The sequence below is a fragment of the Amphibalanus amphitrite genome, unplaced genomic scaffold, assembly GCF_019059575.1.
Source record: "Amphibalanus amphitrite isolate SeventyFive unplaced genomic scaffold, NRLGWU_Aamphi_draft 000239F_arrow, whole genome shotgun sequence".
Taxonomy (NCBI): Eukaryota; Metazoa; Arthropoda; class Thecostraca; order Balanomorpha; family Balanidae; genus Amphibalanus; species Amphibalanus amphitrite.
Genome location: NW_024881734.1, coordinates 178,774 through 199,393, shown reverse-complemented (window position 1 = coordinate 199,393; position 20,620 = coordinate 178,774). Strand labels below are relative to the sequence as shown.

At 49.1% G+C, this 20,620-nt stretch overlaps 2 protein-coding genes across 2 annotated transcripts in view; both read left to right on the top strand.

Annotated features, from left to right (window-relative positions):
- The window catches only part of LOC122386074 (SR-related and CTD-associated factor 4-like), a 37,685-nt gene extending 33,175 nt beyond the window's left edge, over positions 1-4,510 (top strand). Inside the window, exon 21 of the mRNA XM_043374868.1 lies at positions 3,219-4,510. Coding sequence (XP_043230803.1) covers positions 3,219-3,262 — 44 coding nt within the window. The 3' untranslated portion in view covers positions 3,263-4,510. The remainder of the gene's footprint in view (positions 1-3,218) is intronic.
- Positions 4,511-11,512: 7,002 nt separating this feature from the next.
- On the top strand, positions 11,513-20,350 carry LOC122386082 (FERM domain-containing protein 5-like). The gene is made up of 12 exons (XM_043374889.1): positions 11,513-11,742; positions 11,908-12,012; positions 12,330-12,372; positions 12,680-12,856; positions 13,143-13,354; positions 14,314-14,481; positions 14,914-15,002; positions 16,027-16,167; positions 16,586-16,665; positions 17,047-17,211; positions 17,811-17,939; positions 18,690-20,350. The coding sequence occupies exons 1-12, from the start codon at positions 11,650-11,652 to the stop codon at positions 18,977-18,979; spliced, it is 1,692 nt and encodes a 563-aa protein (XP_043230824.1). The 5' UTR covers positions 11,513-11,649; the 3' UTR covers positions 18,980-20,350.
- Positions 20,351-20,620: the final 270 nt, after the last annotated feature.

Sequence of the window (20,620 nt, the reverse complement as noted above, 5' to 3'; positions counted from 1 at the left end):
CTGACAAAGTATCATCACGTGAATCGCGAAAAAATTATCGATTATCATACAATTATCAATCGGTTAATGTCTAGCGACAATGTTTACACATCACTAGACTTCAAGGTCATAAGATTATTACATTTTATTTGAAAAAGTAAGGTATTTTATGATTTACTAATATATGATTTCATAAGAAATTGGCCATGTTTAATTTATTTTGCATTTAACTTCGTAAAACATTTAAAAATCATGGCTCATTTGGAATGGGTCTGGCCCATGTTAAACCCCATTTCCCACACTTTTTTTGGAAAAAATGAACTACTGAATATATAAGTTTAACTTTTATTTTGACACTCCAAAATTCTTCTCTGATCTCGAAACAATCAAAGTTTTGACATATATTTGCCAAAAGATAAGAAAATTCATGTTTCAAAGTTATCGATAAACAGTAGAGATGTCGGTTTTCTTGGACTAAAAAAATGGCATCAAACTGAACTTTGGTCTCCGATTTCTCTCAAACGGGTTCGAATTTCGGAAAACTGACTTCAGTCTGGGACATAGGTGGCTCAGCTCTAGTGAAAACCGTTTTGTGAAAAAATGGTGGCAGTCTACCTTTAAAGGGAATAGTTCACTTTCCCGAAATTAGTTTTTTTGCAATAGATTTATGTTTTTATGCTCAAAATGAGCAGCAAAGAAAACAAAACTTTATTTTAATATAGGAAGAACTATATTCTATATAAAATATTGTTTGACTGCGGTTTTTCGCAGATATCTCAAAAACGGCGTTTTTGGCACACCTGTTCGTGCATCTTTTCCGAACATGTTGTGAAAATTTCAGACCCAGGTCGCCTTAGGTCAGGTCACCAGGTCACGCCAAGTGACCTCACCTCAGAAAAAATAGGAATGCTCGTCATAGCTACACTGACTGATCGATTGCCTTGAAACTTTCAGCGATTGATAAGAGCAACATTATCTATAAAATGTACATATATCTCGGAATTTTGATATCGGTAACCTAAGGTCAGGTCAATTTTGCGGCCTCTCCATTATAAGTCAATGGGAGAAAATTGAAAGGCGTCTGTTTTGCACGAACGCTATTCTAGACACTCTCAAACATCGAGATGTAGGTAAAATTGACACACTGAACCGGAAAATGGCAACTGTGACCCCTCGTTATGTCCCCGAGGTCATCTCAGGTCACGAACAGAATCTAACAGTTTTTCGCTAATAAGTTCTGATAGAGGCGTGCTAGAGCGCTGAAAACGCCTTAGATGTGTTTGGCTCGACGTTGCGGTTCGACTGATATGCAACATGACCTTTTCCGGTCAGGTCATGACCTTGACCTGAGGTCAAATTTTCAAGTTGACCTTTCAAGGTCAAATTATAGTTCATTCGACGCGTCTCGACGAGAGGAATACGATGCTGGCAAAAGTAATGTCATGGCTCTTTTGAGTCAAAAGTTATTGCCGAAAACACGCTTTTCGTAAAAACGGCTATTTTTGGAGTGTTTGCCCTCTGGAGGCTAAACCGTTGAACTGAGGTCAAATCTGAGAACATTACTCAGGAAGGTCTGTGAAAGGGCTATCGTATGCGCTTTTCCGCGGCGCTGTAGCTCTATCGGTTCCCGAGATAGCCGTCGGCAGTTTCCAAAATGTTGAAATAGTCAACATTTTACCTTTTGGTGACCTCTGGTGACCTGACCTTTGACCTGACCCAAAAAATGACCGAAGTGTTTCCGTCCTTATTTTGGACGTTCTTTCGATTACCGCTTACTGTGTGTCGCTACGTGGCCCAGGAGCCGAGTTAGAAGGGGGGGGGGTGTTCAGACACCCCCCCCCCCGGCCCGGCGCGGAATCTCTGAGCACCGGCCCGGCGCGGGTTAAGGCACCACACTCCTGTTAAAGGCACTCTTTTCGGAACGAGAAATGGAATATCATTCCTAGGGTGATCGTTGGGCCGTAAAAGCTCCTGATTTGTGCTGGTCTCAGCTCAAGCTACAAAACTGCTATTCCAGTTCGAAACTCCATGTTAAAAAAGAACGATTTCCTTAAACAAAACTATTGGCTGCTGGTATCACTCTGCCACCCGCCCAAGAGTGCGAGAACTCGTTTGTTATCAACCCGGAGCTTGGCTGAGAATGTTTCGTAACACTACTGAATTAGCGCCCTTTTATACTTAGTTCAAAACAATAATACTGCAGAAGTATGGTTATGCGACACGTTTTATTATAATATACATTTTAGTCATGTAATTTGATTATGACGTCGTTTATGGCTTATGCAATGCGAGACCGTTTTCATCTAATAGTAGCAAGATCTGGGCACGATTTAATAAAAATATTTTAGAATTCGTCGTCTACAGAACAGTCATGGAGAGTTTTGTTCGATATTTGAACACTGCGCAAAACTGATGATTTTGAAAGTTTAATGACGATATGTTCTTGCCTTAGCGGATGTTATGAACGGAAAAAACGACAGGGCTCTTATAAGCTCCCCGCCCTCAGGCTTTCTCTGTTTAATAAGGTGGATGGAATACGATCTAAAGTAAGCCCTTAATTTATTGCTCGCTAGATTCACCGTGCAGTGTGCAATCACAGTTAATCTGGAGGCAAAACAACAGCCTGAACTATTTTATGAAGCATGGTACATAACTGAAAAATGTTCAACAATGGTCAACATAGATAGAGACACATTATAAGAAGTAGCACTTTTTTTAGAAGTAGCACTTGATTGTCGAGAAAAGTTTGCAACATTGTTTTTAAAGACATTTAGATAAATGAGGAATAACCAATAGTACGTTTTTTGCTAAGGCATACAACTCGGAGTTTCGGCAGAAAAACTATCGAAGATTTTCAAAATTTTGAAAATTAACAGGAAGTATTTGGTATTCCGCGACGATCATTGGTCAGTTCATTGGTCATCATTGATCTTCATTGGTCATTTTAAAATATCAGGTCAGAGGTTAGGTCACTAGAGGTCGTCAAAGGTCAAATTATCCCCAATGTCATTGGACGAATTGGCCCCATGAGGATACACAGAAACATAGATAACATGATTCATGTTATCTATGACAGAAACTATGCTCTTTCAAGTTTCATGGCGAATTGGAAACCTTGGATCCAAGACTAACCATTTTCATTTTATACCTGTTGCACTCCCATGTCACTGAAGTGTTGGCCCAGACAGTTTGTGGCCGGTAAACTGTGCTAATCCGCTGTGTGTCTGTTGGTTTGGCAGGTCCGTGGATGGAGGGCGGCCGAGGACCCGGCCCCCGCTGGTGACGAACCCCCCGGACCCGCGAGATGGCTGCAGCCGCCGCGCCGGCCGCGCCCGCCCACCGCCTGTGATATACCGAGGTACTCGTCAGCCGCCCACCTGAGCTCAGGACCCGTCGTCGCCGCGTCATGCCGATCATGTCCCGCTCTTTCTATCTCCGCCTTCTATCGCGCGTGCCGCCCGCGACTGCATTGAGCTCACCGGCTCAATACATTTTACATCGAGTCAGCCGAGCAATCTTTGGAGGCACCCGGGAGCAGCGGGCCGGGCGGCGGACGGGGCGGGTCGGCGGGCGGGCGGAGCACGGTGGCTGTGTGAGTGTCGAACTGTCTGAGGCCGGAGGTAAGTCGCTCGGGCTCGGTCGGCCCCGACGCTTCGGCGACTCGGCTCGGCTCGACACGGCGGCGGCGGCGGCCGGCGGCGGACTGAACCAGCGTCTGGGCTCAAACGGAGCCGCAGATGCAAGGTAGAGTGCCGACCGAGGACACATGTGTCTCAATGTGTGTGTGCAGCGGCGGTGGCGGTGGCAGTGCCGGCCAGCGGCTGGCGGACGCTCTGCGCCGGGCGGCCGGCGGACGAAGACGGGCGGGCGGCTCGAGCTGGCTCGCAGACTCGCTCGGCCCGACAGGAGGCTCGCTGGGCCTGCCACGAGGCTTGCTGAGCGGGTCAGGAGACCCACTGAGCTGGCCAGGAGGCTAGCTTAGCCGGTGCGCTGGTTGGCGGAGAAGATTGACATTTGGACGGCTTTTGTGTGTGAGCGCTCGCGACTGTGTGTGCTGGTCCGCTACTCGGGAGGTCAGGGCTCTCGGCAGGTGCAGTGCGTATCTCTGTGACGTGTTAAGCGCGCTGTGTGCAGGGCTAGAGGTCGTGTCTCGTCTGGCCGACGCCCCACGCCCGGAGCCCTGACCTACCGACTTGGGCCGGACGCTGTATGACTGTTGCTCTTTGTGCACCTGATCAGAGGCAGTGGGGATTGCTGACTCGGTCAGTTGTGACAGAACGTACTAACCACACTGCACTAGGCAGTGGATGAATAATTCGGGTGGTGTGCACATGTATAGTTCATAGGTAGATGGCTTTTCAGTTTGGATAATCCTGCGTGTACGAAGACGATGGCATTGGATCGGTCATATTCAGCTTGCGCACGTTTCGGTCAAACCACATGTAATCCTGCGGAAATACAGTTTGCATAGGTCTGTTTCATCATTGTAGGGAGTAGGCACGCTTCTAACAATAAACCCTAGATTTATCAATGGCCTTTAACCGGGAGCGACCCGTGCCAAGTTTTGACGCTTTCAGTGTGCTCTCTCGGCTGTTGGGTGCTTGTGGGTCGTTCATTGGGCCGAACTGATGGCTTCGACTATAGAGGTCTAATCGGGCGGTGTGTGGGGTCGATCAATGTTTGGTCTGAGAAATTAGGCTCTGGCGTCACTGTGCTTCCCAGTAGGGGCACCAGTCTGTGCTGAGTCGGTCCCGATGTGTCGAGGCGAGGGCCAAGCAAGTTGTACATGCATCTGAGGGCCTTTAGCGTCTCTCTTAGGCCCGTAGCCGGCAACATAGTGTTTTAATTCTTATAACAATGTGGGCCCAGGACCCGTTGCGACCAGTCTTAGGTCGTCAACTCAGTTCCTTTCAGAAGTGTCAGGTGAATTTTATAGTGCGTCATCTCACATCCCCTAAAAGGTGACCTGTCCTCGTAATGGGCTCAGCTCAGCCCCGACGGGCTACCAGGCTGCCCACCCAGGACCAATGTCTCCCCAGTAATTCCGGTCATTCTTCCGACTCTGCGATGGTGTCATTAAACCGAAAGAGCCGAACCCAACATGCGACAAGACAACAAAAGGGATCGCGTCCATGTCCAAGATTCTTACAGTTCATGCCCTGATCGCGTCAGTCGGTGTGGACCAAGGTACCTACTTGCTTGCTAAAGCGGAGTAGGAGCTTCGAAGGAGTTCTCGTTTCACCATAGACGATAACCGAAGGTTTGTTGTCAATAGTTAAATACTATTCGTTAGAATTGTGTTTTTCTATTGAAAAACAAATCTGAGTTCCCTGACAATTTGGCATAAGCTGCCTGAGATCTATGAAACGTCAACGGTGCGCGAAAGGACCGGGCGGGGCCAATCCCATCTCATCCTTTACCCAGGGTTACTTTTAAAGGGGGAAAGAGGGAATTTCCCCCCTTCGAAAATTCTGCTCCCTCTTTCAAATTGTGTCAGAATGGCTAGGGAGGGAATTGTGAAGTTCCCCCTTTTTCAAAATTATTTTTGAGCCCATTTTCAATTAATTCGCTATTCAGATTCTAGTCATCAGTCAACGTTGCTGGCGCTACTAAGATATCATCAATGAGTGTGGACACTGGACAGTGGCACCGCCCGGGCGGAACTTAAAATATCCGGAAATCCAGATTTGACCGGATATACCGATCGGATGATCGGTGGGATTGTCTATTGTCTTGTCTTTTCGCACTCACTCAGGGGCGGATCCAGGAAAACTCCAAGAGGAGGGTCATTAATCGAAGTGGTGCCCCTACCTATACCCAAAATTTAAAACTCAACGGATTTCGGCCACTTTATTTTGGTGGCGCCCTAATTTCAGTTTTTTTGGGGGGGGAGGGGCCTGTGGTGCCCCTGCTAGGCCGCAGGTGCCGCTGAAAGGGACGTGGTGCCCCTGGCCCTGACAAGCATGAAGTGTCCCCGACAGGCCCGTGGTGCCCCTGGCAGGCCCAATGTGCCCCTACGAGGCCGGTGGTGCTCCTGACAGGCCTGTGGTGCCCCTGACACGCCCGTGGTGTCCCTGACAAACCTTTGGTGGCCCCGGGGGGGGGGGGGGGTCATGCATGACCTATTTGCCCCCCTCCCCTTGGATCCGCCACTGCACTCCCGGCATATCGGTACAGGCGTCGGCGTAGAAACCGACGAGGGAGGGGGGGTCATGACCTCCCCGAATTTTATTCCCTCTCAACTTTTCCTGTAAAAGTAACCCTGCCTTTACCCCACAGTTATTCATGCGATACCTAAAAGACAATATTCTTTTTATCAGATAATTGCGCCTTAGCTTACGAGTCCCAAGATGAAAACAGATAAGAGGAATTCCATTTTGTCAAGAATTCGGAATTCACCAATCTGATGCGGGGATTCGTCAATTGCATGTGAAATCTCGTGACGTCATAAGAAAGAGCTTTGGTATTGGAATAATATGATGCCTGGGGAAGAAGTTTCAAATCTGGCGCGATTATTGTTTACTTATGTCGCCGCGACCGAGGGGACCATAGCAAGGCTATATAAACCAGGTAGAACGCTCCGGGAAAAAAGTTGGAAACAATAAATTAGTTGCGGCATTCCCTGATGACGCGAATGTGGGTCAGCGGCCGGCGGCCGGCGGCCGCTAACACTGTATGAGGATGAATGCACGGAACTTTTGCTTGTTGGAGATTGCGCTAGGCAGTTAAATGTTAATGTTAGGATATGTTTCGAAAGTAAATTGAACGACGCTTCGAACGCCGTCAATGAATTTGCGATACGACGACTATTTGTTTAGTTAGAGCCGGCGAACTTTTACCTTCCGACCGCGCGGGGAGGCGATATGGTGCCACACTGACGGTTTTTACGACAGCTCAAAATTCTTTTCAGCTAAAGAGCTGAAATTTGACATGTCCAATCTTTTGATCAAGCTGGATCTTCTGGTACAAGTCGCATATTTAAGGTACGTCAGGTTGTTGAGCTATGTTGTCGCTCGTGAGCCTCTACACAGTCCAAAAACAACGCAATTTCTGAACACTGAGTGCAAAGAAATCCTTCACAGAAAGATGACACTTGGCGGAAAGAATGGCTGTCGGTTTCTGACCGTTCGTATGTATCGTGTTTTCACAAGAGTTTAGTAAGGTCAGGTCCCTCACGTCACCTCCCCTCATAACTCAATAGGACTAGGTGTACTATCATAGAAGCGTTTATCAATCGCCGGAAATCTTAGCCAATCCCACTGGACACTGGATCCATACCCACATGGGGCCCTCCTGACTGGCCACTCCCTCTGAAATCCACAATAACATTGGGCTGCGGCCATGGTTATGTATTAATGCCTTTCACTAACAGAAATACAACAACTTCAACCAGCACAATGCACGCCGCCACAACAGTCAGAGTCCGACCAACGTCCCTGATATCGACTAGCACTCGGCCGGATGCACATATGCGGAGCCAATCAGTCCGAATGTGACCTGCAGCTTACAATTGCTGTGTCGCATGGCGCATGGCACAGAACGATTCCTAGCAGCTGTCGGCTGGAGTGGAGAAACAGCACGTTGCGACACACCGCGCCGGCGACAGAGCTCAGCAGGGCTGGTTGGAGGCTGGAGCCGGAGGTAAGGGCGGACACAGGCACAGACATTGCAGGACAAATAACAGGATGTCAGTTAGGGATATAATTCAAGACGAATGATTCAAGACGGACTGAAATAATGCACATTTTGCTCACTTGGATACCAACTTCAAACTTGACGTTTATAGCACCACGGAAACAATGGCCACTTAGGAATGAAACAAAAGATGAGATGTTTTTAACTCAAGGTAAATAGAGGTTGCATATGATGGAACAGTCCGAAGTGCAGACAAGCACATATTTTTGGTAATAGCTATCAGCTGTCCTACTCCTCTTCTCCCTTCATCAACCACTGGGCGTGGACACATCCGAGGAAGCACCAATGTCCATAACAAAAGCTTGCAAAGTAGTTTTAGGAAGCCAAGGGAAATGTGCCTACATCATGCATGTAAACTCAAAATTACACATGCATGACAAAGGAAGCTTATGTAAAGAGAAGAGTTGGCAAAAACATTTCATAGTTAAAATTATTCAAAACTGCACACAGGGCAAACAAAAAGCAGCAAGTGTGCTGTTCTGTTATGCTAAGAAATAGTCCAAAACAAAATACATCTTTTCATGTTTGAACTGGTTCTTCTTCAATGCCACTTCATCCATATCTTGATTACAGATGGGCTGTTGCTGTAGGCTGATGAAGTGACACTTGATTGCCTTTGTGCGAGTTTCAGTTGCAGCCTCCTGGGTACTGCACTGGAAAGCAGATTGAATTGAATGCCTCTGAAAGATAGGAATACAGGCAAAGTTAGTTGTAGTAGTGTCAATGATAATAGACATGACATTTTTGTCCTTTGACATACATTTGTTGAAGTACAAAAAGGTACCAAATAAATTGGTTTGTTTCAAGACACGCGCACTGCACAAAGCCGCACAGACATTACACAGGGATATGAAATTGGTACACATAAAACTTGATGATTAAAAAGGTCAAAACTTGCAATAAAAATTGAAGTAAAAGTTACAATCACAATCATTTGATTTAGAATGACTTGACAAGACACAAGACGCAACGCTCCTATTCACTTAAGAAAGGTTTTTATGCTTTCATTATCCTCCACATATCAACCAGCTTGATACCAGGCTGTGCAATAGTGTGTACATAACCCCATGTTGCCATTTTATTAGGGCAAGTGGGGTTACAACAACAATGCTGATGTCAAACCCACATCTGCAACCCATACTGCAGTTTCAATCACCTTACAAGCACACCTTCTGGCAGTTTGATAGGCAGAATGGTCATTACTACTTTCTCCTCATATTCAACACACATTCCCTTTATACAGATATAGTTTAGAGACCTGGTTATGGCAAGCATTTTCGAGAAAAGATATGATTAAAGTCCAAGACAAAGGTCCAGAGAAACAACACCAACATAAAACACCGACTATGTAGCACTAATACTGTCAAATTCATAAAAATATATACATAAGTCGATCAGAAATTCACTGTAGATTTCGAAAATGGTGTCAAATGCCACTCAAATACTCCCATTCGCATGTACGAAGCAATAAAACACTGACCTTCAATTCCGCGTGCCATTCTCCATAGGCCACTGTGTATTAAATAAAGCGTTCACTGATAGCAAAAAATGAGACCCACATATGACGCGTTTGCTACCAGCCAATCAGCGCTCGAGATGCCGAACGCTGATTGGAGGAGAGGGCCGTCGTTAGCAGTCCATTACACGTTGTTTTCCTTGAACATGTGCGTGAGCGCTGACGCTGCTCACGGGTTGTTGCCATTTTTCGTAATGCTGAAGGCACGGGAGCGAACCCCCCTGGACCATAGGCTATTGAGGTTTGAGGTGGGACGGGTGATTTTTATTTTTGCTGAACTAAATCAACCAATCAACGTAAAAGCTGAGATAAGGGACAGCAGAGGGTCATCAGGGAGGACAACCTGATGGTGCACCCGATGGGTGGAACCGACGACTGAGAAGAAGAAGAAGAAGAACCGGCTACATGCCAAACATTGTTCAAAGCTTTTCCTCAAATTACTTTGCTTTCTTAGCTGGGAGCAGGGTGCCTGGTTGACGCCTATGAGGGGCCTGGCTATACTGGCCCTTGCAAGTGGCTTATGCCTCAACTTCAACCTTGACCTACTTTGTGATCATTTTTGGTGATTCAGTTCTTTCAAGTTTCAACTCATTTCAATTTTCATTTGTGATTTTCTTGTCACTTTTGTAACTCATTGAAATGCAGACAGTAGATGTTCAACAAACAACAGTAACTGTAAAATGTTGGTTTATGGCTAGTATGAATTGAAGGAGAAAAAAATTAACATTACTTGATTGCAAATTAAATTTCAATTATGTGGGTTGAGCTAACATATGGGCATTTCACCAGATTGCAGAAGCTATCATATTCATGAATTTACACCAACTGTAAAGAATGTCCATGTAAACCAAGTGGGTTATCTCACTGCATTGAGCATTCACCCACTGCCCAACAAATCAATCAGAAAGTGAATTTGTGCCAGACTGGGAAAAAACACTATGCCAGATGCCTTGGGGGCTCTTATATGCTGAAATTCAGTGCAATTTTGCGCTGAAATCTTTACACAACATGAGCTGGAAGTTCAGGCTTATTTGTGTCAAATCTCAACTCCAATTGCCTGAGGGTCCAGGGCCCATGCTGTCACAAATGTCAACCCAGGAATAGGTTACTCACCTAGTCAACTCACCTAGTAGGTTTCCCGCCTCAGCCATATGAATTGGACAGGTTGATGGATGGAAGTGAAAGGGAAACCCATTTCGGATAGAGACGTGCCGGCTCAATACATAAATATACCTATGTCATTTGTTTCAAGTCGTTTGTGAGCCGGAGGTGTGCGTCTGCAATACAGATGTGCTGTTGTATTCACAGTGTTCAAAAGTTGGACGAGACAAGTAGCGCCAAACGCTCAGCGCCAAAACGCGCAGCGCCTAACGCGCAGCGCCAAAACGTGCAAACGCTCAGCGCCAAAACGCGCAATCAAGACAAGCCAATAAGCAACGACGAAAATGTGTGAAGCGTGATGGGACATAACGGTGGTTATTGTGGGGAAATTAGGAATGTGGAGGATTAGTGTCGGGAACCGTGGTGCATCTTACCTCCACTTCTCTTGGCGAAGTGGAGGGGCCTCCCACGGCAGACAGGGGCTAGGTTGGCAAATGCAAAGGATGCAGAAGGTTGAGATATTTGACTAAGGAATGAACTCGAATAACCTATCTCCTAATGCTGCAGCCAACGATGTCTTGAATTGCTCAATGGTTTCGGAACAGACTGTAGAGGCGGGCAGGGAGTTCCAATCGCGGACAATTCTTGCACTGAAAAAGCGGGCTCTTGCATCAATCTGCCACCTCCTGCACTGGACCTTGAACATGTGACCTCGCGTTCTAGAAGGGGGATCAATTATCCACAAGTCAGCAGGATTGATGGTACATTTGCCATGGAAAATCTTCCAGCATTTAATCAGGTCAGCCCTGAGCAGCCTCCCTTTGACAGAGTACAAATTAAGCTCGCGCAATCGAGTTCCGTAGTTGGCATTCTCGAGTCCAAGCTTCTGGCGGGTCCAAAGTCTTTGGACGCTCTCAAGTCTCTTCAAGTCCTGGTGGTACTCTGTGTTCCATACCGGTGACGCATACTCCAGTATTGGGCGAATGTGCGACTTAAAAACTTCTGTCATAATTATGTAGCAATGGCCAAAATAAACACCTGCTTATTAAGTTTAGAAGAGAGTGTATCAGCAGAATGTGACATGTGTTGGCCCCTCATACTTCAAAACTGGTCATTAGCTTTTCTACATTAACTTGTAGTACCTTATTTGTAGCTACTTGTTCATAATACACTCCAAACCCTAGGTCTAGTCTTCATTCTCTTTTTACACTTATTAACTAATTTCATTTTTCGTTGCAGGTTCATCTAGTCTGCTTGACTTCAAGATATCAAATCTCTGGAATTTCTGCCCTGGATTTTGCTGATCAGTGATCACAAGCTGCACTTTACTCTCAGGAAACATTTGTTTCTCAAAAGCCATGCCATTTGTTTCATCCAAAACAAAAAAGTATGCATATAAATGCACAGTAAGACTGCTTGATGATTCTGAGATACTACAGTGTGAATTTTTGGTGAGTATAGCATAATATGTTTTCATTTTTCTTCTACCTTAGAACTTGTATCCTTGATGTATCATAGCTGATTGCTACCTAACAAATCAGCATAATATATGGTATGATGTATGAAGCTTCCTTAATTGATAGAAGTGTATAATTTCATAAGTTTGATCTTTTCAGGGGAAGGAGAATGGACAGTACCTGATTGACCAAGTGTGTGCACACCTTGACCTAGTGGAAAAGGAGTATTTTTGTCTTAGTTTTGAGGACTGCAACAAAACAAAGGTAAGGCAGTTCCCTTTTTAACATGGCTGCTCCCATTAAAGAAAAACTTCCCCTTTTCTTGGATGTATCTTTTAGGTTTTAGGTTTGTCATATGGGATAATATAAAAGAGCTAAGCATACAAAGAGATGAGCCTACATGTGCAAAAGGTCCAATCTCAGATCAGCTATTGCCATCATTTGTTATTGCTACAATTTTTATTTTCTGCTTAGTTGCCTAGAATTAACACCTCAGGCTGAGCTCTCAAATATGAATATGATCCCCAGCATTAATTGATAGGATAATACAATCCATTGATGAATGTGGTCATCATTTCCAGCAATGGCTCGATCCCACAAAACAGATCCTGAAGCAAGTGAAGGGTGAGTGTGATCTATCTTATTTTTCTATCTGAGCTATAAATGTTGAAATAGTGCAGCTCAAAATGCTCACATTTGGTAAATAGATAAAGAGAAAAATTCTTAGTTTGCTATCGGCTGAAACATGAATTATCATGCCTAATTGTGTAGCTTGTAATTTATATATAGTGTAGGTATTAGAGGCTGTAGATGCTCTTATGAGGTGTGACTGTATACGAGTATGAAGTAAATGCATTGTCTGTGTACTCTGCTGTATATCAGTGTGCAGCTTGCGGCCCCGTTTAACGGTCACCTCTCCGCGGTCTGGCAGACATGTGGCCGATGGTGTTCAGTTTCCGGGTGAAGTTCTACCCGGGCTGGCCGGAGCGGCTGCAGGAGGAGCTCACGCGCTACCAGGTGTACCTGCAGCTGCGCCGTGACCTGCGCGCCGGCCGACTCTCGCCGCCAGAGGAGGAGGCCGCCCTGCTGGCCGCTCTCGTACTCCAAGGTCAGTCGGCGCCGCTCAGCGGGTGTGTATCGTGCGACGGTCGGTACTCGTTAGTATTCCTCCAAGCGATCTCAGCATTTAATGGCTGGTTGTTTAGTGTCTGCAGTTTTCACTTTACATTCCCCCACCTGCCTGTCCTCCTCAGTACCTCCACCACCTCTGCCGGTCCTACTGACAAACTCTTTTGCCATCTCTTAGCCTCTCCTGCCGTTCCTTTGACTAATTCCCCCTGCCGTCTTCCCCGCCCCATCTGACCCGTCTGACTCGTTCCACTCTCTGCCCCCAGTGGAGACGGGTGACCACGACCCGGAGGAGCAGCGCGGCCGGTACGCCTCCGACTACAGTCTGGTCTGGCGCGCCAGTAGCCGGCTCGAGGAGCGCACCATGGAGCTGCACAGTCGGCAGACGCGCGGACTGGACCCCGGACAGGCCGAGATGACGCTGCTTAAACGGGCCGCGCAGCTGGACACTTACGGACTGCGGCCGCAGGCGTTCAAGGTGAGGGGGAGTGGCAGGGGCTCACCGCGGAAGAGGCGCCTTTGGTCTTAGGCTAGGGAACGGCCATCATCACAGAAGTTATACCTGTCGTCTAAGCTGAGGAACGGTGGAGGTTCAGGAGGAGTGATAAGTAGACGGCCTGGAGATCGTGGTGGATCTTGTGGAAGCTGAAAGAAAATGGTTAGGGTCAGTATCGGGTGGTACCTATTTAATGACCATGCCTCTTTTGTTACTATAAATTTATGTGTTTTGTACTGTTATGGCTATTTGCATGTTTAATTGGATATTCCAAGCCCGTTTCCGTTTCACATTTGTTGGTACGTTCCCCATTCTGCCGGTCTCTGGAGGATCCCGTCGCCAGCGCCGTTCTCGTGCGCTGCCGGCCGGAGCGATGTCGCTATTGCGTGCCGCCGGTAGCGCTGTCGATTTGGCGAATTTAGAGCGAGCTCATCAGTTGGATGGCCGTCATTTTCGCCAGTCCCCCGAGAAGTGTGGGCTTGATTGGGTGGGCGGACGTTTATCGATTCTGTGTCAGAGCTGCCTCATACCAATTTAATAGCAGGTTTCCTCGAAATTGATGAGCGTAAAATCATTGCAATATTTACCTTAAAAATTTACCCCCGCCTAACTACTGGTATTCACTTTTTAACGGTGTCTTCATAGGTAGCAATACACACCGCAAATTGATTGAAGTATTAGGTATTGTACGGAAGTGCATGCAAAATGAGACGCAATGACTTTTGTTAGTCTCATTTTATCATCACAAAATTTGTAATGAATTCGAAGTCGTGTGATTGTTTTACAAGCCAATATTTGCTCACGTAGTTACGTTGACCAAATTGAGTAGCGCGATTAAAAAAAAACTTACACTCATGACCGTGACGCCTCACTGTGACTCTTAGCCAACTCCCCAGTGTAATTCCCCTTAACCAACTCTCTCATCCCCCGTCTGCCGGCAGGACCAGCGCGGCGCCCCAGTGATGCTGGGCCTCAACTTCCGCGGTATCTCAGTGCTACAAGACGGTCGTCGCACACACCTCTTCCGCTGGCACGACGTTCAGAAACTCAACTTCGAGAACAAAATGTTCATCGTGCACCTGGTTTTCGTGGAAGATTCGAGAAATAAGGTATGTGAGGACGTCGTTTGGGATAGTTTGTTTTGCGGTGGATTTGTGATTAGTGTTTGCTGAACCCAGCAGCGTGTATGCGTGTGTGATAGGCTAGGAGGTCGGTCTGTTTTTTGCTTGCCGTGGGGTGAATTAACTTAGTGGTGTTTGTATTCTGGTGTTCTATAGCTGCGAGATGCTGTATTTGCTGCATTAAGGCGCACGCTGCGTGATGGTACTGGGATTGTAGAGCTCGATCAGTTATGATGCGTGTCTATAGAATGTGGTCATAACGAGTGTAACGAGCAGCCTGCATGTGGGCGTGTCGTGTGTGGTTTTCATCTCTCACCGCCCCGAGCTTGGTGTGTGTGTGTGCGGTGTGTGCACCTCTAACCACTGGGCGCCAGCCGTGGCCCGTGCCTAACCGCCGGTCCGTGCCGTCCGCCACCACAGATCAAACGCACAGTCGGCTACAAAAGCGACTCGGTGCAGAGGTGCCGACACTTTTGGCGAGATGCCACCGAGCATCGACTGTTCTTCACGTGAGTATGGGGACGGGCCGCGCCGATCCACGGATGGGGTTGTGTGTTTGGTGTATGTGGTGTCTGGGGGATCGTGTCTTCTCACTGCGGTGAGTGCGGGCCTTGTAGCGTCTTTTCCAATGCCATCACATCTTTTTCCGTGCCGTCTCAGTCTGTCCCACCATACACCTCTGTCTATGGTCCCACCCATCATTTTCCCCCCCGTGCCATCCCTTCCCGTCCCGTCTTATCCTCCCTTTCTGTTCGCTCCCCGTCTCGTCCCGTCCTGTGCCGTCTGTTCTGCCCACCATGGTCACTTGGCCAGGCGGCCGGGAGCAGCGCCCGATAATTGGTATTGACTGAGTGTCCCGGGACGGTCGCCGACCGGCCACCGGCGCCGTATTAGTCAGAAAATGGCCACAGCCGGCCGGGGCAAACATTGGTGGGGACCGGCGTGGGCCGCGCTGCCCAAATGAGGGGCCGGTGCAGCTACTGTGAAATGTAAATCACAGCTGTAGTGCTAGGATCAAATGTGAATAGAGTATTTGGACGGACTCTGACCCGGCTGTACTCGGAATCTTAGGAGCTTACCCTTCACGTTCAGGCGTTATGTGGAACGTCGAGTTTCAACGGGTATGCCCATTATTCGCAGTTTCCTGGTATGGGAATGTGTTTCCATAATAAGATTACTGTGATGTTCAGCCTTCAGGTCATCCAAAAGTTTCGATGGCTTCTGTTATCCATAATTCGATCTTCCGTAGTCTATCTTTCGATGCCTACCATGAATCTTCCGACATTCCCGTGCATCGACAGCGGACCATTATGTGTGCCCTCTACTTCCAGCCCCACGGCCCTGGTCTGACCTGACCTATTACTTGGGATGCAAATTGAGTCCTTGACCACTGACCTGAGATCCCTGGTGCCAGATGTGACTCGTTCCTGGGGTCATTTCTGACCTGGCTTTAACCTCTGACCCCTGGTGCCATGTGTGACTCGTTCTTGGTCGTTCCTGACCTATGACCTGACCTGTGACCCCTGCCGGCAGGTGTGAGTCGTCCCGCAGTGCGCCCCGGATGGTGCTGGGCGGCTCTCTGTTCTCTCGTCACTCGCGGGTGCGGTTCTCGGGCCGCACCGAGCGGGAGGTGTGCCGACAGCCGGTGCGCCGGGAGCAGCCACAGTTCAGCAGGTTAGAAATAGAGCAACCAGTGGAGAGAGCCAGAGCAGTCTCAGTTCAGTAGGTAATGTCCAGAGCAGCCAGGGAAGAGCCAGAGCGGCAACAGTTTAGCAGGTGATGGTCGCACTGTGTCAGTGCGCAGCGCGCACTGTGTCAGTGCGCAGCGCGCACTGTGTGGAGCAACCACTGCTTACTGTCCGCCCATAAGATGGCAGCACTCACACTATGACGCCTGTTGAAGCTTAATTGTAGCGCTGCAGCTTGGATCGTCATTTGTGTCGCATTCCCCAAACGCCGGATTTCCTCCTACTCCTTTCAATTTTCTGCCCTGTCAGCTGGTGATCACTGATCATGCCTGTCATGAGCGGTCCACTTTGCCCATGTCCTATACTCGCTGCTCCCCCGTGCTGACTATTCTCCCCTCCCCTAGGTACGGGCTGCGTCCATCAGTCCGGCCCAAGTCTCAGAGTGTACCGGCAACACCGTGCGAGTCACAGGGCAGCTCATCAGGTGAGGACAGAGCTGTTGTGCCGGGCTGGGTGACAGGATGGCGGTCGTGCTTTCTGGGAACTTGAGGGGTTTCGGCCATGTGTACTATATCGTGTCGAACTCGGGACATACCGTACTATCGGAGAGTGATCACGCCTTGAAACCATTTGGTGTCATTCTTTTCATTTTAGTGAACACGTGATCGCGGCTGTTTTGATTATCAAATCTTGCAATCCGATGGTAAGAACGTTCTGACTAATTCGCTCAGCTTCCTGAGCTCTGCGGCTCTATCATTGGCAGTTGGGCATCGATGTTAATTATGACCTTACTGCTTTATTCAGCCGTGCGCACCGCTTTTTTGTTTGTCGGTACTCTCTGACGCGACTCCCCCTGACCCAACAGCGTACGGCGCGGCTCGCCTGCCGCACGACTCTCCGATCCCGGAGCACACCAGTCTGGCCGACGACGAGACCATGATGGTGGCCCCGTGTGGTCCCGAGGAGACCGGCGGCCGGCTGCTGCGTCCGCTGGACGAGATCGTCAGCTACACGCCGCCCTCCAGTCCCGGTCAGTGTTAGACACTAGACAGGCATACAGACAGATCAGTCACACACTGCCCTCCAGTCCAGTGAGGTACACAGTACACACCGCTCTCTAGTCCCGGTCAGTGTTAGACACAGAAGTCTCGGTGAGTGACAAGAGCACAAAGTGACGCACAGAGACAGGCCGACTGACAGAGACAGACAGACACACAAACTGCCGTGTACGTACACGTCGTGCACCTCTGCGATCTAGAACAGACCCAGACGGCAACGGGCTTAGGGAAGATCCCGCGACATTACCAGCGCATTGTACGTTGCGTATCCTGGTCATCATCGCGTGCTGTCAGCGGCTACTTCAGTTTTCCTCGCACGTGACATTTGCATGTGCTCTTTTGATGGAAGTAGTTACTGCATTCACCTCAGTCAATTTGTGTATTTTTGTGTAAAGTTGGTCCGTGTTGCTGTCCGGCTAGTGTTTACTCACTAGCGAGCTTATTCTTACCGTTGTCAGCCTGTGTCAGACTCTGGCCGTAATTCTGTCCAGCTGTGTTGTCAGAACGCGGGCTGATTAGCGCTCTTCTATCTCAGCTCTCGTCGCTCTAACCGTCTCCCGCCTCTCTCCAGACATGTCGCCGATTCGGGCGTACGAGTCTGCCGGGCTGACATCTCAGCAGCAACAGGACCGGTCCGCCGAGCGGCCGCTGCCTCTCACCACTCTCACTGTGCCCACCGGCTCACCCCTGCACGGACAAGGTCAGTTCACAAACTCATCCCTGCACGGACAAGGTAAGTGCGCTAACACATGGTCAAAGTTGGCGCACATACTTGCATTTGTACAAAACGTAGTATTCCAGCAATGTTTCCCGTCACAACGCAATTATTTGTTGACAAATCGACTCACCGTTCCGTGCTTCTATCCTCAGGATACTGAAATCCTTCTCCTCCACGCCGCAACCCCCCTCCGGGCTGGACAGGCAACTTTATCTCATGCGGGCTGCTCCCTTGGAGCGGCACCGCTGCTTTACGGGGGAGCGCACCCCGTAGCCGGGTGCAGTGAGTGCCTTGGGGCTGGGTGGCCTGTCCTCTGGACGGGCTTAGCCCCGGCGACTCACTAGGGTGCCTGCCCAGACCAATGTCTCCCCCTATATCCTATCATCCTCCCGGCTCTGAAATGGTCTCATTGGACCGAAAGGGCCTAACCCAACAAAACAAACAAACAAACAAACAAACAAATCGACTTTCGTTGCCTTCGTTTATTTATTCGAAGTATTATAACAATCTGAGCTGAAATGTATGATTTCAAGTTTTTACGACTAGACATTGTAATTCGATGTACGTTTTTTTCGGCCTGGTAGCCGAAAAAACGTACATCGAATCTGAGCTGAATTGAACTGAAATGATATGCTGAATCGTTGGTGTGTTATTAGTTGCGGTCCTATCGTCGATGTGTTGAGTTGAGACGCGTTCCATGGTTCTCACGTTGTGAACCGTTGTTTTTCGCAGCGGGCGTGTCGCGTCTGGAGCGCGGTGTGCCCCCGGAGCCGCCGCGCCGGCCGTCCCGCCGGCCGTCCGCTCCTGCTGCCGGCCGCCGGCTGCTGGTAGCGCCGCTGCTGCGCGTGCTGCTGTACGCAGTGCTGACGGTGGCCGCACTGCTGCTGCTGCTGCTGGTGGCCGTGTTCGAGCTGGACACGGCCGCCACGCGCGAGCTGCGTCTGTTCCCCGAGCTGCAGCTGCTGCGCCGGCGGCTGTACCAGCCGGCCCGCGAGCTGGTGGTGCGTGGCGTCAGCCTGTGACCGCGGCGGGCGGCGGGCACCGGCCCCAGAGACAGCTGAGTGCCGACCGGCGGGGAGGGGACGGCCGCAGAGGAGACGGGGTGGCACCCCGGGACGGGGAGGGGGGAGCCCCACATAGAGGAGAGATCGGCCGGTCATTGATGGATATTTTGGGTCGGTTTGGTGTATACGGATCCAGTATTGCAAACTGGCATGCCTCCGATAAGAGGAACCCATCGGGCCTGAATAAACGGATTTTACCCGTTGACACGGTCCACGAGGCAGCCCAGGGGGGTTTCCGTCTAAAGCGACATTCTTGTGCTTTTAAGCTGTTCGCTTTTGGCTGGAGAGCCACTTGACTTTGTGATCCCGTCGCGTCCTGAGAGGGGCTCGCTTCATTCCGCAGCTTCAGGGTAGAGGCACGTTTTGTTTGTGCCGAGAGCTTCTATGGGTCGGCTGGGCGGGGTAGCGGCTACTAACCCTGGCCACCGACCGTTGTGCAAGACACGCCTTCCTCGGAATATATCATGTGCAATCGCGCTAGGTGGCGACACTTTCAGCGCTGTATTTTGGATGTAGTGAGTGTCGGCTAACGGCATTTTTCCCTTTGGCCTGGCAGTATTTTACACTGTATGCGCGGCGCTTCTGCCAGCGAGGCCATTTGGCCGTTCGTATTTTGCCTTTGATGTCTGGACGTATAGTGTTTGGCAGCTCCTACTAACTGGCGGACTGACGACTTGCAACGGCCACTAACCGTCTCCGATTATTGGGGCTTACCATTCTGGCAAGCAATGACTCATCCGCCTATGTAGATCCCCGATCGGTCAGCATGGGTCGTCATCGGGCCAAGGAAGGGCTGTCAGCGACCCCTGCTTGACCGGTCTGTGGGGTCACTCAGTGACCCTTGACCGGCACTGCATGGTCACTGAAAGTGTGTTTGTTGGGTCACTGCGTGACCCTACTGACCAGTTTGTGGGGTCACGTAGTGAACCCTGCTGACTGATCAGTCATTTGACCTGTAAGCCGGTCAGCACGGGTCGCTGGACCCCTGTATGTCCGCCAGTGCCGATTCCAGTAGCTTATGGCGCGTCATTATGGATGGTTGTGACCCAGCATCCACCTGATCTGTCCCTCTTGGCTTTATTACTGATGGTTGTTTTGTATTTTTGTACTTATGCTGTGCTGCGAATCTCGATTTTATTTATGCGGACGGGCGCCACTTTTGGCAGCCGCACGTTTTGATGTACTAGTTTTGTGATTGTTCTGTGATTTTGTTGGTACTCGTTTTGTCTGACTGGACGAGTGTTGTGTCGTGTCCGTTATTGCTGTGCTAATATGTCCACACCTACGCACAAAGCTCACTGAATAATCAGACTTTATTCTGCCTACCTACCGGGATGTGTCTGTGGCGGCTGTCTGCTGACCGACCGATGCAGCTGTGTCTGAGATGGGGAAGGGGTAGGAGGGGGGGGGGGGGGGTCTGCTGACCGGTACTGTGTACTGTCTAGTATCCGATATCCGCATTCGGTCAATGCGTGCAGGGAGACACGACATACGACATGCAGGAACACCACACAGTTCCGATCCAAAATTATCGCCTCATTGCGGCGTGTCGGCTAAATTGGCTTTGATTCTATCTGAGTCGGAAATCTTTCTGTCGGT

Coding starts and splice junctions, on each gene's coding strand:
- LOC122386082 (XM_043374889.1), top strand. CDS start 11,650: ATGCCATTTGTTTCATCCAAAACAAAAAAGTATGCATATAAATGCACA. Junction 13,355..14,313: donor TGCGGCCGCAGGCGTTCAAG/GTGAGGGGGAGT, acceptor GTCTGCCGGCAG/GACCAGCGCGGCGCCCCAGT. Junction 14,482..14,913: donor TGGAAGATTCGAGAAATAAG/GTATGTGAGGAC, acceptor CCGCCACCACAG/ATCAAACGCACAGTCGGCTA.